Here is a 19390-nt window from a genome sequence, read left to right as displayed (position 1 = left end):
TTCGCCAAGAACTGGCCACAAAGGATCGAAGCAAAGTTTGGCGCCTTGCCACGCCCACATTTTATGGCGTATGAAAAATCATTTTGCAATTTATCATGGCCTATATGTCAAATGTATGTAATTCTAACCACGGCTCATTTGGTCAAAGTCCTTAAGAGGAGTTCGTCAAATTACGACCCCTTTTTTTTCACCGAAAATTAGCCACAAACGACCGGAGCAAAGTTTGGTGGCATTCCACGCCCATATTTTATGGCGTAGGAAAAATATGTTCACAATTTATCATCGACTATATGTGTAGTGGTTGTCATTTTAACTGCGACTCATTTGGGCAAAGTCCATAGGAGGAGTCCGACATATTACAACCCCTTTTTTTCACCAAAAATTGGCCACAAACGATCGGAGCAAAGTTTGGCGCCATGCCACGCCCACTTTTTATGGCGTAGGAAAAATCATTTTGCAATTTATCATCGCCTGTATGTCAAGTGTATGTAATTCTAACCACGACTCATTTGGTCAAAGTCCTTAAGAGGAGTTCGTCAAATTACGACCCCTTTTTTTTCACCGAAAACTAGCCACAAATGACCGGAGCAAAGTTTGGCGCTATTCCACGCCCACATTTTATGGCGTAGGAAAAATATGTTCACAATTTATCATCAACTGTATGTGTAGTGTTTGTCATTTTAACTGCGACTCATTTGGTCAAAGTCCATAGGAGGTGTCCGACAAATTACAACCCCTTTTTTTCGCCAAGAACTGGCCTCAAACGATCGGTGCAAAGTTTGGCGCCATGCCACGCCCACATTTTATGACATAGGAAAAATGTGTTCACAATTTATCATGGCCTATATGTGTAGTATCTGTAATTTTAACCATGACTCATTTGGTCAAAGTCCCTAGGAGGAGCTCATCAAATTACAACCCCTTTTTTCGCCAAGAACTGGCCACAAACGATCGGAGCAAAGTTTGGCGCCATGCCACACCCACATTTTATGGCGTAGGAAAAATCGTTTTGCAATTTATCATGGCCTATATGTCAAGTGTATGTAATTCTAACCACGACTCATTTGGTCAAAGTCCTTAAGAGGAGTTCGTCAAATTACGACCCCTTTTTTTTCACCGAAAATTAGCCACAAACGACCGGAGCAAAGTTTAGCGCCATGCCACACCATGCCACGCCCACATTTTATGGCATAGGAAAAATATGTTCACAATTTATCATGGACTATATGTGTAGTATTTGTCATTTTATCCGCGACTCATTTGGTCAAAGTTCCTTGGAGGAGTTCGACAAATTACAACCCCTTTTTTTCGCCAAAAATTGGCCACAAACGATCGGAGCAAAGTTTGGCGCCATGCCACGCCCACTTTTTATGGCGTAGGAAAAATCATTTTGCAATTTATCATGGCCTATATGTCAAGTGTATGTAATTCTAACCACGACTCATTTGGTCAAAGTCCTTAAGAGGAGTTCGTCAAATTACGACCCCTTTTTTTTCACCGAAAACTAGCCACAAATGACCGGAGCAAAGTTTGGCGCCATTCCACGCCCACATTTTATGGCGTAGGAAAAATATGTTCACAATTTATCATCAACTGTATGTGTAGTGTTTGTCATTTTAACTGCGACTCATTTGGTCAAAGTCCATAGGAGGTGTCCGACAAATTACAACCCCTTTTTTTCGCCAAGAACTGGCCACAAACGATCGGTGCAAAGTTTGGCGCCATGCCACGCCCACATTTTATGACATAGGAAAAATGTGTTCACAATTTATCATGGCCTATATGTGTAGTATCTGTAATTTTAACCATGACTCATTTGGTCAAAGTCCCTAGGAGGAGCTCATCAAATTACAACCCCTTTTTTCGCCAAGAACTGGCCACAAACGATCGGAGCAAAGTTTGGCGCCATGCCACACCCACATTTTATGGCTTAGGAAAAATCGTTTTGCAATTTATCATGGCCTATATGTCAAGTGTATGTAATTCTAACCACGACTCATTTGGTCAAAGTCCTTAAGAGGAGTTCGTCAAATTACGACCCCTTTTTTTTCACCGAAAATTAGCCACAAACGACCGGAGCAAAGTTTAGCGCCATGCCACACCATGCCACGCCCACATTTTATGGCATAGGAAAAATATGTTCACAATTTATCATGGACTATATGTGTAGTATTTTTCATTTTATCCGCGACTCATTTGGTCAAAGTTCCTTGGAGGAGTTCGACAAATTACAACCCCTTTTTTTCGCCAAAAATTGGCCACAAACGATCGGAGCAAAGTTTGGCGCCATGCCACGCCCACTTTTTATGGCGTAGGAAAAATCATTTTGCAATTTATCATGGCCTATATGTCAAGTGTATGTAATTCTAACCACGACTCATTTGGTCAAAGTCCTTAAGAGGAGTTCGTCAAATTACGACCCCTTTTTTTTCACCGAAAACTAGCCACAAATGACCGGAGCAAAGTTTGGCGCCATTCCACGCCCACATTTTATGGCGTAGGAAAAATATGTTCACAATTTATCATCAACTTTATGTGTAGTGTTTGTCATTTTAACTGCGACTCATTTGGTCAAAGTCCATAGGAGGTGTCCGACAAATTACAACCCCTTTTTTTCGCCAAGAACTGGCCACAAACGATCGGTGCAAAGTTTGGTGCCATGCCACGCCCACATTTTATGACATAGGAAAAATGTGTTCAGAATTTATCATGGCCTATATGTGTAGTATCTGTAATTTTAACCATGACTCATTTGGTCAAAGTCCCTAGGAGGAGCTCATCAAATTACAACCCCTTTTTTCGCCAAGTACTGGCCACAAACGATCGGAGCAAAGTTTGGCGCCATGCCACGCCCACATTTTATGGCGAAGGAAAAATCGTTTTGCAATTTATCATGGCCTATATGTCAAGTGTATGTAATTCTAACCACGACTCATTTGGTCAAAGTCCTTAAGAGGAGTTCGTCAAATTACGACCCCTTTTTTTTCACCGAAAATTAGCCACAAACGACCGGAGCAAAGTTTAGCGCCATGCCACACCATGCCACGCCCACATTTTATGGCATAGGAAAAATATGTTCACAATTTATCATGGACTATATGTGTAGTATTTGTCATTTTAACCGCGACTCATTTGGTCAAAGTTCCTTGGAGGAGTTCGACAAATTACAACCCCTTTTTTTCGCCAAAAATTGGCCACAAACGATCGGAGCAAAGTTTGGTGCCATGCCACGCCCACGTTTTATGACATAGGAAAAATTGTTCGGAATTTATCATGGCCTATATGTGTAGTACCCGTAATTTGAACCATGACTCATTTGGTCAAAGTCCCTAGGAGGAGCTCGTCAAATTACAACCCCTTTTTTTCGCCAAGAACTGGCCACAAAGGATCGAAGCAAAGTTTGGCGCCATGCCACGCCCACATTTTATGGCGTAGGAAAAATCATTTTGCAATTTATCATGGCCTATATGTCAAGTGTATGTAAGAGGAGTTCGTCAAATTACGACCCCTTTTTTTTCACCGAAAATTAGCCACAAACGACCGGAGCAAAGTTTGGCGCCATTCCACGCCCATATTTTATGGCGTAGGAAAAATATGTTTAAAATGTATCATCGACTATATGTGTAGTGTTTGACATTTTAACTGCGACTCATTTGGTCGAAGTCCCTAGGAGGAGTCAGACAAATTACAACCCCTTTTTTTCACCAAAAATTGGCCACAAACGATCGGAGCAAAGTTTGGCGCCATGCCACGCCCACATTTTAGGACATAGAAAAAATGTGTTCAGAATTTATCATGGCCTATATGTGTAGAATCTGTAATTTTAACCACGACTCATTTGGTCAAATTCCCTAAGAGAAATTTGTTAGAGTACGAGCCCTTTTTTTCGCCAAAAAATGGAAGACGAAAACCAAGATGGCCGACTTCCTGTTCATTTTCAGGTATGGGTTCCTGAGACTTTTATGTGCGTCCCGTCATGATAGACATCTTCTGGGATTTTTGTGTTGATACGTGAAACTGGTAGGAGGGGCTATTTTTTTCTAATTTCAAAGGTGGCGCTAGACAATTTTGAAATTTCATTTTTGGGACCCCAAAAATATCAAATTGTTTGCTATACCTGACAGGCCTGCAAAATATGTGGACTTTTCGCGGATTTGAAGGGCCTCAAAAAGGCGTCCCAACATATGGAAGAAAAAACAGTAATTTCAGTAGGGCCCTTGCGGAGCGCTGCATCGCCCCCTGCAGGGCTTGCTTCGCTGCTCGGGCCCTAATTTTTATTTAATTCAGGCCACAAAACGTTTGTTTTATAGAGGAGCAATAAAAAAAAATCAATATGCTGGGATTTGAGTTTTTCATTCCACTGAGTCACGGAGGCTTGACCAGGATTGTGGATTGTTAATAAACTTTAACATCATCAAGTGAAACTTTCACACAAAGATCACGCACAATTGCCGCATCTGAAAAATGTTCGCTCAGCTTTTACTTTGTGTTTTGATAGAGTGACATGGCTTTTCCATGTGACACTTACAAAGGGGGTTAGAATATTCTAAAAAAAAAAAAAAACATTATTTCTTTCCTAAACTTAACTGTTAGGCTTAAGGAAAAAAAACGCACACGTAATGCAGCTCATTGTTTTTTCACTTAAAGGGGAACTGCACCTTTTTTTTTTTTTTTACATTTTGCCAATCCTTCACAATGTGGGACAAGAACACAGGACTTTCTCTTTTCTGTGCATCACAAGTTGTGAAAAACTGCTAGTAAAAGATGTACATGCCGTGTCCTGCATAATAACCGAGCTATAGCGACATTGTTATTGTAAGAGCTAACACAGGGGGACTACTTTTCTGGCGTAGTGTACTTTAATTTTAGACCAATATCACTTCTCTAAGATCTTAGAGGAATTGTTTGCTGTTATGTTGAATACATTTCTTAACAGATGTAATATTTTAATAGTCCAAATGGGTTCATCACTCAACTGCAATAGCAATAATTGAAAGTTCTATGATAAATATTGATAAAAAAAAACAATATTTACCCTAAATATAAGCCACTACTTTTTTCTTACGCTTTGAACCGGTGCGGCTAATTTGTGGATTTCTCTCCAATAACTGCCCAAATAAAAATTGGTTAAAAAACAAACAAACAGGCAAATACACCGAGAAAGTGTTTTATAGTTTGTGCTATGCCGCCATCTTATGGATGAGTTCGCTCACTGCAGGAGTCCTTCCATTTACAGGACTGCTTTGATTTTGTTTTGTTTTTTAACCGGAGTGCCGGTCGACTTCCAGCCGTCCATAGCGTTGCTACTCGTATGGATTCGTCATTCATCACTCCAAGCAACGTTTGTAAGTTTTACAATATATCTAAAACAATTCTTACTTACTAAAACATCCCTGTGGGGGGGCCTGGCCTGCGGGCCTGCAGCGAAGCGGGGTGTGTCGGACCGGCTTCGAGATCAGTGACAGGTGCGTAGATGACACAGGTGAGAGTGTTTGTCTGATCACCTGTAGCTCTGTTGAAGGCAGCCGTCGGGAAGGAGAGAGGAGAGTTGTTGGTGGTGGAGAATTGGCAGTCGGAGCACGAGCGAGAGTGAGAGCGGAGACAGTGGAAAAACCATTCGTGTGCTCACGGGCGATTTTGACAGACACAAGACATTTGCTGAAAAGCATAAAAGAACATTTATTGTCAAATAAATCATTGTGTGCAAAGAGGACCGAAGCTGTCATGTCCGTCATTGGTGGTCCAAGGAACCCGGAGGGAGTAAGACCTCCACAATCCCATGTGTGATGTCTGTGGGAGTGTTTTCATGCATATTTGTACGTGCTATAATATATTGACGCTAGCGTTGATAGCATTAGCTAATATGCTAACAAGTTTACGAGTGTCTGTGTTAGTATTATTAACTTACAATGACATTATTTTTTGTATTGTTTCACTTCCACAAATTCCTCAGTAAATTCACCAAAACGTCACGGTGGAGTTATTGAGTCTGTTTAGCTGATTGGAGAGCTAGCTTGATGACTTCTGTTTTGTTTGATCAGCCGTTTTACTGCCGTGTTACAGACATCGTTTGGAAACAATAAAGGTATGTAAATAAACATTTACAGAATATTTCTGTGGAAATAACTCATTCCACAACTGCGGCTTATAATCCGGTGCAACTAATATATGGGAAAATGTTTTTTTTTCTTCTAGAAGGTTGTGGGTGTGGCTTATATACAGGTGCGCTGTATAGGGAGTAAGTATTTTTGTATATCTTCAAAAGAGTTTAAGTTCGAACACAAATTATTATTGGACAATTTTTCTTTTAATTTTACATTTTTTTAATTAAAAGATGGTTTGATGCTTTTTGACACACTTGACATACTATCTCATCACAGAGGTTAGAAAATGTGCTTCTGTCTTGACCTGGTCCAGGTCTTATCTCCATCACAGGACATACTTTGTTGGAACTAGTAACTGTGTCTTTGAGCTCAGGGCTATGACCTGTGGGGTTCCTCAGGGCTCCGTTTTGGGACCCCTGTTGTTCAACTTGTACATGCTGCCACTGGGTCAGCTAATAGGCAGCTTCAGCGTGTCCTCCCGGATCAGAACTATGCAGATGACACTCAGATTTACGTGTCCGTGGCAGTAAGTGATTGTCGGTCTGTTGAGATCATTGTCTTTGGCCCACAGCAGCAAAGATAAACTATTATTACAAACGTTTGTAGTTACCCTGAGACCTTCTCTCTGAAACATAATGGTCAGGTTAGAGATCATGGAGTAGTAATGGACTCAGAGTTTAACTTGAATGTCTTTGATGAATACTTAGGTCTACTACACTACTATATTGTATTGTTGTCATTATGGTGGTACTTAATGAATACTTAGGTCTACTACACTACTGTATTTTAATGTTGTCATTATGGTGGTACTTAATGAATATTTAGGTCTACTACACTACTGTATTGTATTGTTGTCATTATGGTGGTACTTAATGAATACTTAGGTCTACTTCACCCTTTGCCTCTGATGGCTGCTGGTTAGCGCCTTGCATGGCAGCTCCCGCCATCAGTGTGTGAATGGGTAAATGTGGAAATAGTGTCAAAGCGCTTTGAGTACCTTGAAGGTAGAAAAGCGCTATACAAGTACAACCCATTTATCATTATCATTTATTACACTACTGTATTGTATTGTTGTCATTATGGTGGTACTTAATGAATACTTAGGTCTACTACACTACTGTATTTTAATGTTGTCATTATGGTGGTACTTAATGAATACTTAGGTCTACTACACTACTGTATTTAAATGTTCTCATTATGGTGTACTTAATGAATACTTAGACCTACTACAATACTGTATTTTAATGTTGTCATTATGGTGGTACTTAATGAATACTTGGGTCTACTACACTACTGTATTTAATGTTGTCATTATGGTGGTACTTAATGAATACTTAGGTCTACTACACTACTGTATTTTAATGTTGTCATTATGGTGGTACTTAATTAATACTTAGGTCTACTACACTACTGTATTTAAATGTTCTCATTATGGTGGTACTTAATTAATACTTAGGTCTACTACACTACTGTGTTTAAATGTTGTCATTATGGTGGTACTTAATGAATACTTAGGTCTACTACACTACTGTATTTAATGTTGTCATTATGGTGGTACTAAATGAATACTTAGGTCTACTACTCTACTGTATTTAATGTTGTCATTTTGGTGGTACTTAATGAATACTTAGGTCTACTACACTACTGTATTTAAATGGTGTCTTTATGGTGGTACTTAATGAATACTTAGACCTACTACAGTACTGTATTTAAATGTTCTCATTATGGTGGTACTTAATGAATACTTAGGTCTACTACACTACTGTATTTAAATGTTCTCATTATGGTGGTACTTAATGAATACTTAGACCTACTACACTAGTGTATTTTAATGTTGTCATTATGGTGGTACTTAATGAATACTTAGGTCTACTACACTACTGTATTTTAATGTTGTCATTATGGTGGTACTTAATCAATACTTAGGTCTACTACTACTGTATTTAATGTTGTCATTATGGTGGTAGTAAATGAATACTTAGGTCTACTACTCTACTGTATTTAATGTTGTCATTTTGGTGGTACTTAATGAATACTTAGGTCTACTACACTACTGTATTTAAATGGTGTCTTTATGGTGGTACTTAATGAATACTTAGACCTACTACAGTACTGTATTCTAATGTTGTCATTATGGTGGTACTTAATGAATACTTAGGTCTACTACACTACTGTATTTTAATGTTGTCATTATGGTGGTACTTAATGAATACTTAGACCTACTACAGTACTGTATTTCAATGTTGTCATTATGGTGGTACTTAATGAATACTTAGGTCTACTACACTACTGTATTTTAATGTTGTCATTATGGTGGTACTTAATGAATACTTAGACCTACTACAGTACTGTATTTCAATGTTGTCATTATGGTGGTACTTAATCAATACTTAGGTCTACAACTACTGTATTTAAATGTCATTATGGTGGTACTTAATGAATACTTAGGTCTACTACACTACTGTATTTTAATGTTGTCATTATGGTGGTACTTAATGAATACTTAGGACTACTACACTACTGTATTTAATGTTGTCATTATGGTGGTACTTAATGAATACTTAGGTCTACTACACTACTGTATTTTAATGTTGTCATTATGGTGGTACTTAATGAATATTTAGGTCTACTACACTACTGTATTTAATGTTGTCATTATGGTGGTACTTAATGAATACTTAGGTCTGCTACACTACCGTATTTAATGTTGTCATTATGGTGGTACTTAATTAATACTTAGGTCTACAACTACTGTATTTAAATGTCATTATGGTGGTACTTAATGAATACTTAGGTCTACTACACTACTGTATTTTAATGTTGTCATTATGGTGGTACTTAATGAATACTTAGGTCTACTACGCTACTGTATTTTAATGTTGTCATTATGGTGGTACTTAATGAATACTTAGGTCTACTACACTACTGTATTTAATGTTGTCATTATGGTGGTACTTAATGAATATTTAGGTCTACTACACTACTGTATTTAATGTTGTCATTATGGTGGTACTTAATGAATACTTAGGTCTGCTACACTACCGTATTTAATGTTGTCATTATGGTGGTACTTAATTAATACTTAGGTCTACTACTACTGTATTTAAATGTCATTATGGTGGTACTTAATGAATATTTAGGTCTACTACACTACTGTATTTTAATGTTGGTCATCATGGTGGTACTTAATGAATACTTAGGTCTACTACACTACTGTGTTTTAATGTTGGTCATTATGGTGGTACTTAATGAATACTTAGGTCTACTACACTACTGTGTTTTAATGTTGGTCATTATGGTGGTACTTAATGAATACTTAGGTCTACTACACTACTGTATTTTAATGCTCTCATTATAGTGGTACCTTTACTTTCTTCTGAGATGGTACTTGGTTTGAAAAAAGTTTTCCACTGGCATAGAGGTTGGAATCTTTGGGCATTATTAGATTATGATTACAATTCAGGGGCTACAATTCAATTATAAATCAACTATTTATACATTTATACTTTGTTAATATACAGTATATTGTATATATATATATATTATCCATGTATTGCAATTAATTATTAACCAAACAAGATTGAAAATACATTTGTAAATAGAGAAAGTAATTACACTGTAAAAGGACTTTTTTTTTTTTTTTTAAATGTAGTTTTAGAACAATGACAAGGTTCAAAGGTGTTAGTTTATGGAACCAAACAATGTGAAAGTCTTCTGTCTTAAAAAGGAAATGATGAAAAATGAGGGCTTTGAGAAAATGGTTTATATTTTATTGTAAGTTTTGAACTGGAAATATGACCTTGTAGTCTTCACACATGCTGTAGTTGTGTGAAGAAGGGAAGATGTTGGAACTTGATTGTTTAATAAAATGAAGAGAAAAAAAACACAGTCTGGAAGAAACCCTTTTTCAGCTGCGTTCAGCGTGAGGAGCCCACTGTTGTGCCAGCAGACGCACAATTCCACAACATGATGGAATGATGGAAAAGTACAAGAAATTAGAAATGTTGGTTTCGAAACAGTTAACACTACAAAAGTTGGTGTCCATTTATTCCCGTAATAGCGTGCAGAAGTCTTAGAGGGATGTGTTGTTTTTACACAACGAGCATGTCACGGAGGGTTGTGCAGACCCCCCAAGGGAGGATGATGCTCTAGTGCAGGGGAGTCCAAACCTTTTTCCACCAAAGGCCGCATACTGAAAAGTCACAGTATACGTGGGCCAATTTGATATTTTTTTGTTTAAAAAAAAATGCTGAACAAGTATTATTAAAGACACAACTTTGTGTCAATTTCGTGTGTTAGGTGACTAAGTATATTATCGTTAGTTACAACAATTTAGCTTTTTTCCTTCCATTTTTACTGTTTTTTCCCCCCTTGGAAGAAATGATTGTTGTAATTTTTCATAAGTTCGTAAATAACATTAACTACTTTATTTATAGTTTTATATTTATTCCGAGAGCGTCTAATATTTTAGATCAGGGATGTCTTTTTCCACTGAAAATCCAAGTATACAGGGGCCATTTTGATATTGTATTGTATTTAAAAAAATAAAAATAAAAGATATTGTATTTACAGTATATACGGTATGTCGTTGTGGCTTGTGCAGCCCTTTGAGACACTTGTGATTAAGGACCATATAAATACATTTTGATTGATTGATTATATACAGTATTGTATGTTCAAAGACACAACTTTGTGTCAACTTCGTGTTTTAGGTGACCAAGTATTTTGTTATTTGTTACAACATTTCAGCTTTTTCTCATTACATTCTTTTTCATGTTATTTTCCCGCTGTAATAGGATAATAAAATATTAATGTTCAGTTCCCTATTCATCATAGTTTATTATTGTTGTCATTTTTCAAATTAATTAATTAGTATTACTTTTCTATTTTAATTAAGTAACTAAACTTTGTTTATATTTTTATTTTGAGAGTTTCTAATATTTTAGATCAGGGGTGTCTTTTCCACCAAGGGCCATTTTGATATTTGTTTTAATTATTTTTAAAAGCTATATTATGTATATTTATAGACAAAACTTTGTGTTATAGCTGACTAAGTGTATTTTTTAACATTATTACAAACCCCAAAACCAGTGAGGTTAGCACGTTGTGTAAATGGTAAATAAAAACAGAAAACAATGATTTGCAAATCCTTTTCAACCTATATTCAATTGAATAGACTGCAAAGACAAGATACTTAACGTTATACGTAATATTAGCTCATTTGGAATTTGATGCCTGCAACATGTGCAACATGCGCAAAGTTGAAAAGCCAGCATGTGTGATGGTATGGGGGTGTATTAGTGCCCAAGACATGGGTAACTTACACATTTGTGAAGGCACCATTAATGCTGAAAGGTACATACAGGTTTTGGAGCAACATATGTTGCCATCCAAGCAACGTTATCATGGACGCCCCTGCTTATTTCAGCAAGACAATGCCAAGCCACATGTTACAACAGCGTGGCTTCATAGTAAAAGAGTGCGGGTACTAGACTGGCCTGCCTGTAATCCAGACCTGTCTCTCATTTAAAATGTGTGGGACAATATGAAGTGTAAAATACCACAACGGAGACCCCGGACTGTTGAACAACTTAAGCCGTACATCAAGCAAGAATGGGAAATAATTCCACCTGAAAAGCTTCAAAAATGTGTCTCCTCAGTTCCCAAACGTTTACTGAGTGTTGTTAAAAGGAAAGGCCATGTAACACAGTGGTAAAAATGCCTCAGTGCCATCTTTTTTGCAAAGTGTTGCTGCCATTAAATTCTAAGTTAATGATTATTTGCAAAAATAAATTTAAGTTTCTCAGTTCGAACATCAAATATCTTGTCTTTGCAGTCCATTCAATTGAATATAAGTTGAAAAGGATTTGCAAATCATTGTTTTCTGTTTTTATTTACGAATTACACAACGTTCCAACTTCACTGGTTTTGGGTTTTGTATATTTAAAGACAAACTTTTGTGTTACAGCTATACAAGTGTATTATTGATTACTATTAGTTTGAACAATTCAGCTTTTTCTCATTACACTTACATTTTTGTGCTATTTTTCTAACGTTTTCTTACAAAACTCGGTCTTTGGACACCACCGCTCCAGGGACTCAAATGATAAAAAATCTGCATCTTTTGCTTGACCCTCGTCCTTCTTACGTACTCAAGTGTGTAATCCTGCTCGACTGTTTACTCTTTCACTCGGTCAACTTCTTAAGTTCAGTCAGACTTTGCACAGTACAACGACACAATTTTGAGCACATGTCCTGTCATGGCTGCACCAGTGAGGTAGATGTCAACACAACAACGTATTGTTTTGCTAAAGCAGGGGTGTCAAACTCATTTTAAATGGGGGGCCACATGGAGAAAAATCTACTCCCAAGTGGGCCGGACCGGTAAAATCACGGCACGATAACTTAAAAATAAAGACAACTTCAGTGAACAATGGGAGACCGGGCTTTCTGCTCCGCTGCTCCTAGTCTGTGGAACACTCTCCCTGACCACCTGAGGGCACCACAGACTGTGGATGCTTTTAAAAAAGGCTTAAAAACCCTTCTTTTTAAAAAAGCCTTTTTTTTTTTTTTTTTTTTAGATATATGCATACTAGTTTTAGCTATTTGGCTGTTCTAGTTTTTATTTATTTTTTATTATCTTTTTATTTTTTCTAATTTATTTATTTATTTTATTTTATTTTTTTAATACACTGTACCACTTTGAGGTTGTTTACTCTATGTAAAGTGCTTTTTACAAATAAAATCTATTATTATTATTATTATTAAAAAAATAATATAAAAACCTAATTACAGGATGTTATTTATGTAGTTTGCTTACATCGTGTGGTATATTTTTTTTATTTTTTTACATATGTAGCATAATCTAGAAAGACACAAATAATTGCTATTGTGACATCTAGTGGACACAATTAAAACAGCAGTTTCTTTCATTCAAAAATTTCGGCTCATTTTTATACTTAGTAAACTCATCCCGCGGGCCGGATAAAACCTGTTCACGGGCCTGATCCGGCCCACGGGCCTTACGTTTGACACCCCTGCGCTAAAGGTTAGCAAGATAGACAAAACATGACAGGACTCTGATGGTGTGGCAATATCAGTGCATCCGGGGTTATTATACAGACTGACGACTCTAAATGTGTTATGTTCAAACATAGTGCTCAAAACAAGACGAATTTCAAAGTAAAAGCCCACATGGTATGGCTAATGGTCAGCTGCTGTCAGCACAGAAGTTGTGCCACTGCGAGCACGGCGACCACGCCGGAAAGAACGGGGCGCACGGCGGCGGTCCCGCTCTGGCCCGAGCAGTGCGCCGTGTTGCTGCCGATGCAGGCGGCGTACGCCATGACGTGCGGGATGTAGTTCTGCTCGTGGACGCCGTGCAGCAGGTGAGCCATGGGACCTCGGGCGAACACGGCCACGTCCTCGCCGCCGTGCGTCTCGGAGCTCAGAGGGACGGCCGACTGGGCATTGTAGTGGGCGTCGTCTGCAAGGGAAAGCATCGTCACGCCGTCATTTACTTTTGTGTACAGCTCCACTAATGGACATTGGAGTGTTACTTTCAAAGGCAAAATTAAAGTATTGCTAGAAACATAATTTTATATGGGACTTTATTGTATTATATGTATAGTACGTGTTCCAAAAAGAAAAAAGCATAAAACACCACCAGAATTACAAATATTACAAGTCGAAGTGATGAAGCTAAGTGTTACGCTCATGACTTGGTGTAACTAAACATTACCCTATAACAGGGGTGGGCAATTAATTTTTACCGGGGGCCGCATGAGCTACCCGAGCACTGCTGGAGGGCCACATCGACAATATTTCAATTAAATTTTGCTCAATATTATTTTTGATATATACCGTAAGATAAATAATAATAATAATAATAATAATAGTAATACTTCAACATAGTGTGTGTAACAGCATTCCATGACTAATATATATAAATTAACATTAATAATAAATGACAGTAAAATAAGCACACGTATGACTGAGGAGTCATAGTGTAACTTTGTGTGGTGTTTGAGTTGTCCGACTTTTTGTGTGGCCGTAAACGCACCAGTGGTTTAGTGCTATGCGTGTTGGTGACAGATGACAAGTTGGTTTTGGCCTGGTTTGTACGGCAGAAAATGACTAGTTTTTCGAGATAGAATTGTTTTACTCATGTTTTTGGTGTGGTTATGTCCGAATATAAACAGTTTTGTTCAATAAAGTGATCGATATAATTCCTGTCCTCGAAGCATCTCGATAGACGTTACAATAATTGAACGGTGTTCAATTGAACGGTGTTGACGAACACACTTAGGGCCGCTTGTTGTCACTGTCACTCAAAGTTGCATTGCAAAATTCCATAGAATAAATATGTTTATTTTGTTTATAATTCAGATGGGATTTGATTTGGTGCGCGGCATATACTTGCTGCGCGCAGCGGACGCTTGAGCAGTGCGCAATTGCGCAGGCACGCACCTTAGGTGAGGGGACGTTGCTTTGCAGTTCATGTCTTGTTGAAAACACGGCATTCCTGTCATGTCTGTGTTCATGTTTTTGTTTGGCCATGTGCTGTTTTGTTTTTTGGACACTTCCTTAGTTCCTGGTTTCACTTCCTGGTTTTGTTTGTCACCATAGCAACCATTAGTTTCACCTGTTCCACGTTTGGACTCACACACACCTGTCTCACGTTTTCACAGTCATGTCATGCACCTGTTCACAGTTAGTCACGCACCTGTTTTCACTTATCATGTCACTATATAGGCTTTTCTGTTTCTGTTGTTCGTCCTGGCGACATCATACATTCATGCCATGTTCACAGTTCCTTGTCACGTAAGTTTTTGTTTGTTTAATGTTCATAGTTCTCCGCCATTGTGCGCGCCTTTTGTTTTCTAGTCAAGTTTTTTACCTCCGCTGTGAGCGCCTTTTGTTTGTACCTTTTGTTTGAGTTTATAGTAATAATTAAATATGTCTTTACCTGCACGCCACGTCCGTTCCAATTCTTTTGCACCACGGGAGAGCAAACCACGCCAAAGATCGAGTTTTGACAATTCCTCATCAACTTTTCTCTTTTTGGCGTCTCGGGTGTAAACCGTGCATCACTTGTCGCTGCATGTGCACCTTCACTCGCAGGTTACACACCGACACACGCCCATAAATAATACTTTTCAAAATAAAAGCAGCACAGTTGTATTGCGCGCAGGACATAGATGTTTTTTCAACTTTATTTTGTAATTGCAGTTGTTCACATTCACTCACAATCACGCATACGTCCACACGGAAGTAATACAAATAACGATTTTCAAAACAAAAGCAGCACCGTTGTATTGCACACTCGACATAGATACTTTTTAAAATTTATTTTGTAATTTATAATTGGCCTCACGCGGGCCGGACAGGGACGCACAAAGGGCCGGATGCGGCCCGTGGGCCGCAGAATGCCCAGGTCTGCCCTATAAGATGAAGGCAATTGCATTTTATTGATATTTGAAATGTATTCAATGTTTATAAATGAATATTTAAATATACTAAATGTAAAAAGGGAATAAATATTCAAAATAAGATCATTAAATGAAATCTAGTTTGGTTACGCCATCATGAGCACATAAATATGATGATTTATCAAAATATAAAAGAAATATACCTGAACAGAACGCTCATGATGGTTACACCAAAAATTAACGTTATGAATCGCGTTTTTCCAAGTTTTTGGGGCATTTTTATGCTATTTCCAAGCATCTCCTTTTTATTATCGTTGATTTTAAATGGTCAAACTAATGCATATTATATATGCATGCCCTAGTAAACAAACAAAAAGTCATATTTATTTTGATTGTTACATTTTGAAGTACATTTGTGCAGGTGGGTGTGAATGTACCCATTACCAGAGCTGTACACTTATTGGAATTGGGTCCTTGTGGTTTTACGCAGCGCCACCTGCTGGATCAGGTGGGTCACTACAGCACTCATGTTAGGGTTAGACTGACAGCACTGCGTCAGGCTTGTTTTTAGAATGAATTCAAGTCAATTTGAATTGAGGTTGCAAACAGGAAGTACAATTGCAATTTGGTGTATTTTAGAATACCGTTTCACGCCACACTAGCCCCCGCGTTCACGTCAAAACTCGGGAGACAAACATTTTGGCAGCATATTCCTAAAGACACTAAAGTGTTCTGATGCGAAGAGGAACTTGGACCACTGTGATCAAAATGGCTGATCTTTGTGAACATTGCTAGCACACAGAACACTTGGGTCCAAACTTGGGATTTACATAACTGAGGCGTTTCTCATGGCACCCCTTTAAGGGGAACTGCACTTTTTTTGGAATGTTGCCTATCGTTCACAGTCTTTATGCCAGGTCTAAATGGGCTGTCAAAGTGTACCAACTTGTTGGAATACATCGTCATCCTTCTATTGTTGCCGCTTTTTGGATGTTTTTTTTATTGGGTTTTTTGGGCGGAATAGAGGACTTTTATTTACGTTTGTTTTACCAGTTAGAATGCATTAAAAAAAAATACATGTCTTTCATAAAGGTTGTGAACGATAGGCAAAATACCAAAAAAGTGCAGTTCCCCTTTGAGGTCCTCTACTTTTTGGCAGTTATTTTTGGTAATATGATCCATATAAGGAAGTTGCTGTAGCTTGTTTACTTCAGATGCAGTCAGGAGTCATTTGTTCAACTTCTTTACTTATACTAGTGGTGTTCCTCAAGGTTCCATCTTAGGTCCATTCTTTTTCATCATTTGGGCTACTTAACTTGTGGCCCAAGAGTTCAGTTCTAAAAATTTGTGAGGGACTCACATTTTTGCCGCAGATTCTAAAATACAGTGCTGTATTAGAGATGATCTTTGACTTGATTTTTTTTTTTTTAATGTAGGAAGTCCGTAAAAACAGCAGAGCTCTCCTGTAACTCTGACAAAATAAATAGACCAAAATCAATTAATGTCTACTATAGAGGACGTTGGTTTGAAGAATAGTCCACTCTCCCGGTCCTTAACTAGCATTTAAATTAAAACATGTTTTTTTTTACAATTAAGACAAAACATATCTTCTATTAAACAGATCATATAATTTTATGTATTATGACTTTCAAATTATTTAAAAATACCACAATGCTTTGCTTTAACCAATTATCTAAAGTGTAGGGCAGGGGTGTCAAAGTAATTTTAGCTCAGGGGCCACACGGAGGAAAATATTTTCCCGATGCGGGCCGGACTGGTAAAATCATGGCATAATAATTTAAAAAATAACTTTCAGATTGTTTTCTTTGTCCTACTTTGGCCAAAAATGGAACAAGCACATTCTGAACATGTACATGTTACAAATAATCCTCTTGGCAAAACACTTCAGATTAATTGAGGAAAAAATTGGTGCAGTTTTAAAACCACCATGAAGAACACAATTAACTTAGACTTTGTCTAAGTGTTTTTACAAAGCCATTCAACTTTAAGCACTTCCTGTTCAGCGTTCTCATGTAGGCAGTTCATTAAAACGTTTTTGGAAAAGCAACCAAGTGTTTCCTCAAACCGCCGCATTGGTGACATCCGCAACTGCCACAACACATTCATTTGTCATCACTTAAATATTACAATTATGATATAAATGACACCGTAGTCATATCAAAGTAACATAACTACAAATGTAACCAATGTGATCATGCTAGATTTAAGCATAAAGCAAAACAGAACAAACAAATGTGAAACACACATCTTTACAATGGAGTTCGGGGTGCGCATCGCGCCGTCAAACAATTGCGAGCACTGCACAGAACTTTAACTACGAAGATGATGGTCGTGTTGACTTAAGTCTTTGAATCTTACCGTTTTCTTATTTTACCCGTTGAGTTGGCAATGTTGACAATGCAGTCTGCCGTCATCTGCTGCCAGCCACAACAGGAGCAGCTGATTGTTTGCACCTGTGCTGGTTGGAGTAGCGGAAGCCAATCCAGGCGCTTAAAGTCAGCTGACCTGACATCTTTAAACAGTATCATGTGTGACGTGGGTTGCACTTGAATTGCTCTTGCGACATCCAGTGGACACATTAAACCTGTGCGTTTGACACCCTTGGTGTAGATGATTTATGTTTGTTTTAGTGTTTAAGCCCAAACTTTTGTTAAAATGCCAAACTCTTCCTGTTACTTGGCTATAAGGGATTTTTTTTCTGAAATGCAGCCAATTCAAATTCTTTAAATCAGGGGTCCCAGACACGTGGCCCGCGGGCTAATTGCGGCCCGCGGGCCGTAGACGTTGTTTTGCGGCCCGCACCTTAATATGAAAATGTAATGTTAGTGCGGCCCGCAAGTTTTATATGGATGCCGCTTGACAGCGTCATACTTGCCAAACCTTCCGATTTTTCCGGGAGACTCCTGAATTTCAGAGCAACCATTCTCTCGAATTTCTGCCGATTTTCACCTTAACAACAATATTAAGGGCGTGCCGTGATCAATCAATCAATCAATCAATGTTTATTTATATAGCCCTAAATCACAAGTGTCTCAAAGGGCTGTACAAGCTACAACGACATCCTCTGTACAGAGCCCACATACGGGCAAGGAAAAACTCACCCCAGTGGGACGTCGGTGAATGACTATGAGAAACCTTGGAGAGGACCGCATATGTGGGTAACCTCCCCCCTCTAGGGGAGACCGAAAGCAATGGATGTCGAGTGGGTCTGACATAACATTGTGAAAGTCCAGTCCACAGTGATGGCACTACCTTTAGCACCCTCTACAACCTGTACAAACAGCGTGCCAGCCCAGTCGCATGTTGTATGAGGCTTCTACAGACACACGTAAGTGACTGCAAGGCATACTTGATCAACAGCCACACAGGTCACACTGAGGGTGGCCGTATACACAACTTTAACACTGTTACAAATATGCACCACACTGTGAACCCACGCCAAACAAGAATGACAAACACATTTCGGGAGAACATCCGCACCGTAACACAACATAAACACAACAGAACAAATACCCAGAATCCCATGCAGCCCTAACTCTTCCGGGCTACAATATACACCCCCACTACCACCAAACCCCACACCCCCAACCCTGCCCTCCCACACATCAACCCCCCCCCCCCCCTCCTCCGTGCGTCGGCTAAATACAAATATATTCCACAACCCCAAACATGTCTTTTAGCCTGGAAGAGTTAGGGCTGCAAGGTGTTCTGGGTATTTGTTCTGTTGTGTTTATGTTGTGTTACGGTGCGGATGTTCTCCCGAAATGTGTTTGTCATTCTTGTTTGGTGTGGATTCACAGTGTGGCGCATATTTGTAACAGTGATAAAGTTGTT

At 38.5% G+C, this 19390-nt stretch overlaps 1 protein-coding gene across 3 annotated transcripts in view; it reads right to left on the bottom strand.

The window, feature by feature from the left end:
• Positions 1 to 12622: 12622 nt before the first annotated feature.
• alpl (alkaline phosphatase, biomineralization associated) overlaps positions 12623 to 19390 on the bottom strand; it is a 64003-nt gene continuing 57235 nt past the window's right edge. For all 3 annotated transcript variants that reach the window (XM_062038046.1, XM_062038045.1, XM_062038047.1), the window contains exon 12: positions 12623 to 13590. In XM_062038046.1, coding sequence (XP_061894030.1) covers positions 13325 to 13590 — 266 coding nt within the window. In that variant the 3' untranslated portion in view covers positions 12623 to 13324. The remainder of the gene's footprint in view (positions 13591 to 19390) is intronic.

This window comes from Entelurus aequoreus, linkage group LG26 (assembly GCF_033978785.1).
Source record: "Entelurus aequoreus isolate RoL-2023_Sb linkage group LG26, RoL_Eaeq_v1.1, whole genome shotgun sequence".
NCBI classification, from domain to species: domain Eukaryota; kingdom Metazoa; phylum Chordata; class Actinopteri; order Syngnathiformes; family Syngnathidae; genus Entelurus; species Entelurus aequoreus.
The sequence above is the reverse complement of the archived record's forward strand: the minus strand, read 5'-3'. Positions and strand labels throughout refer to the sequence as shown.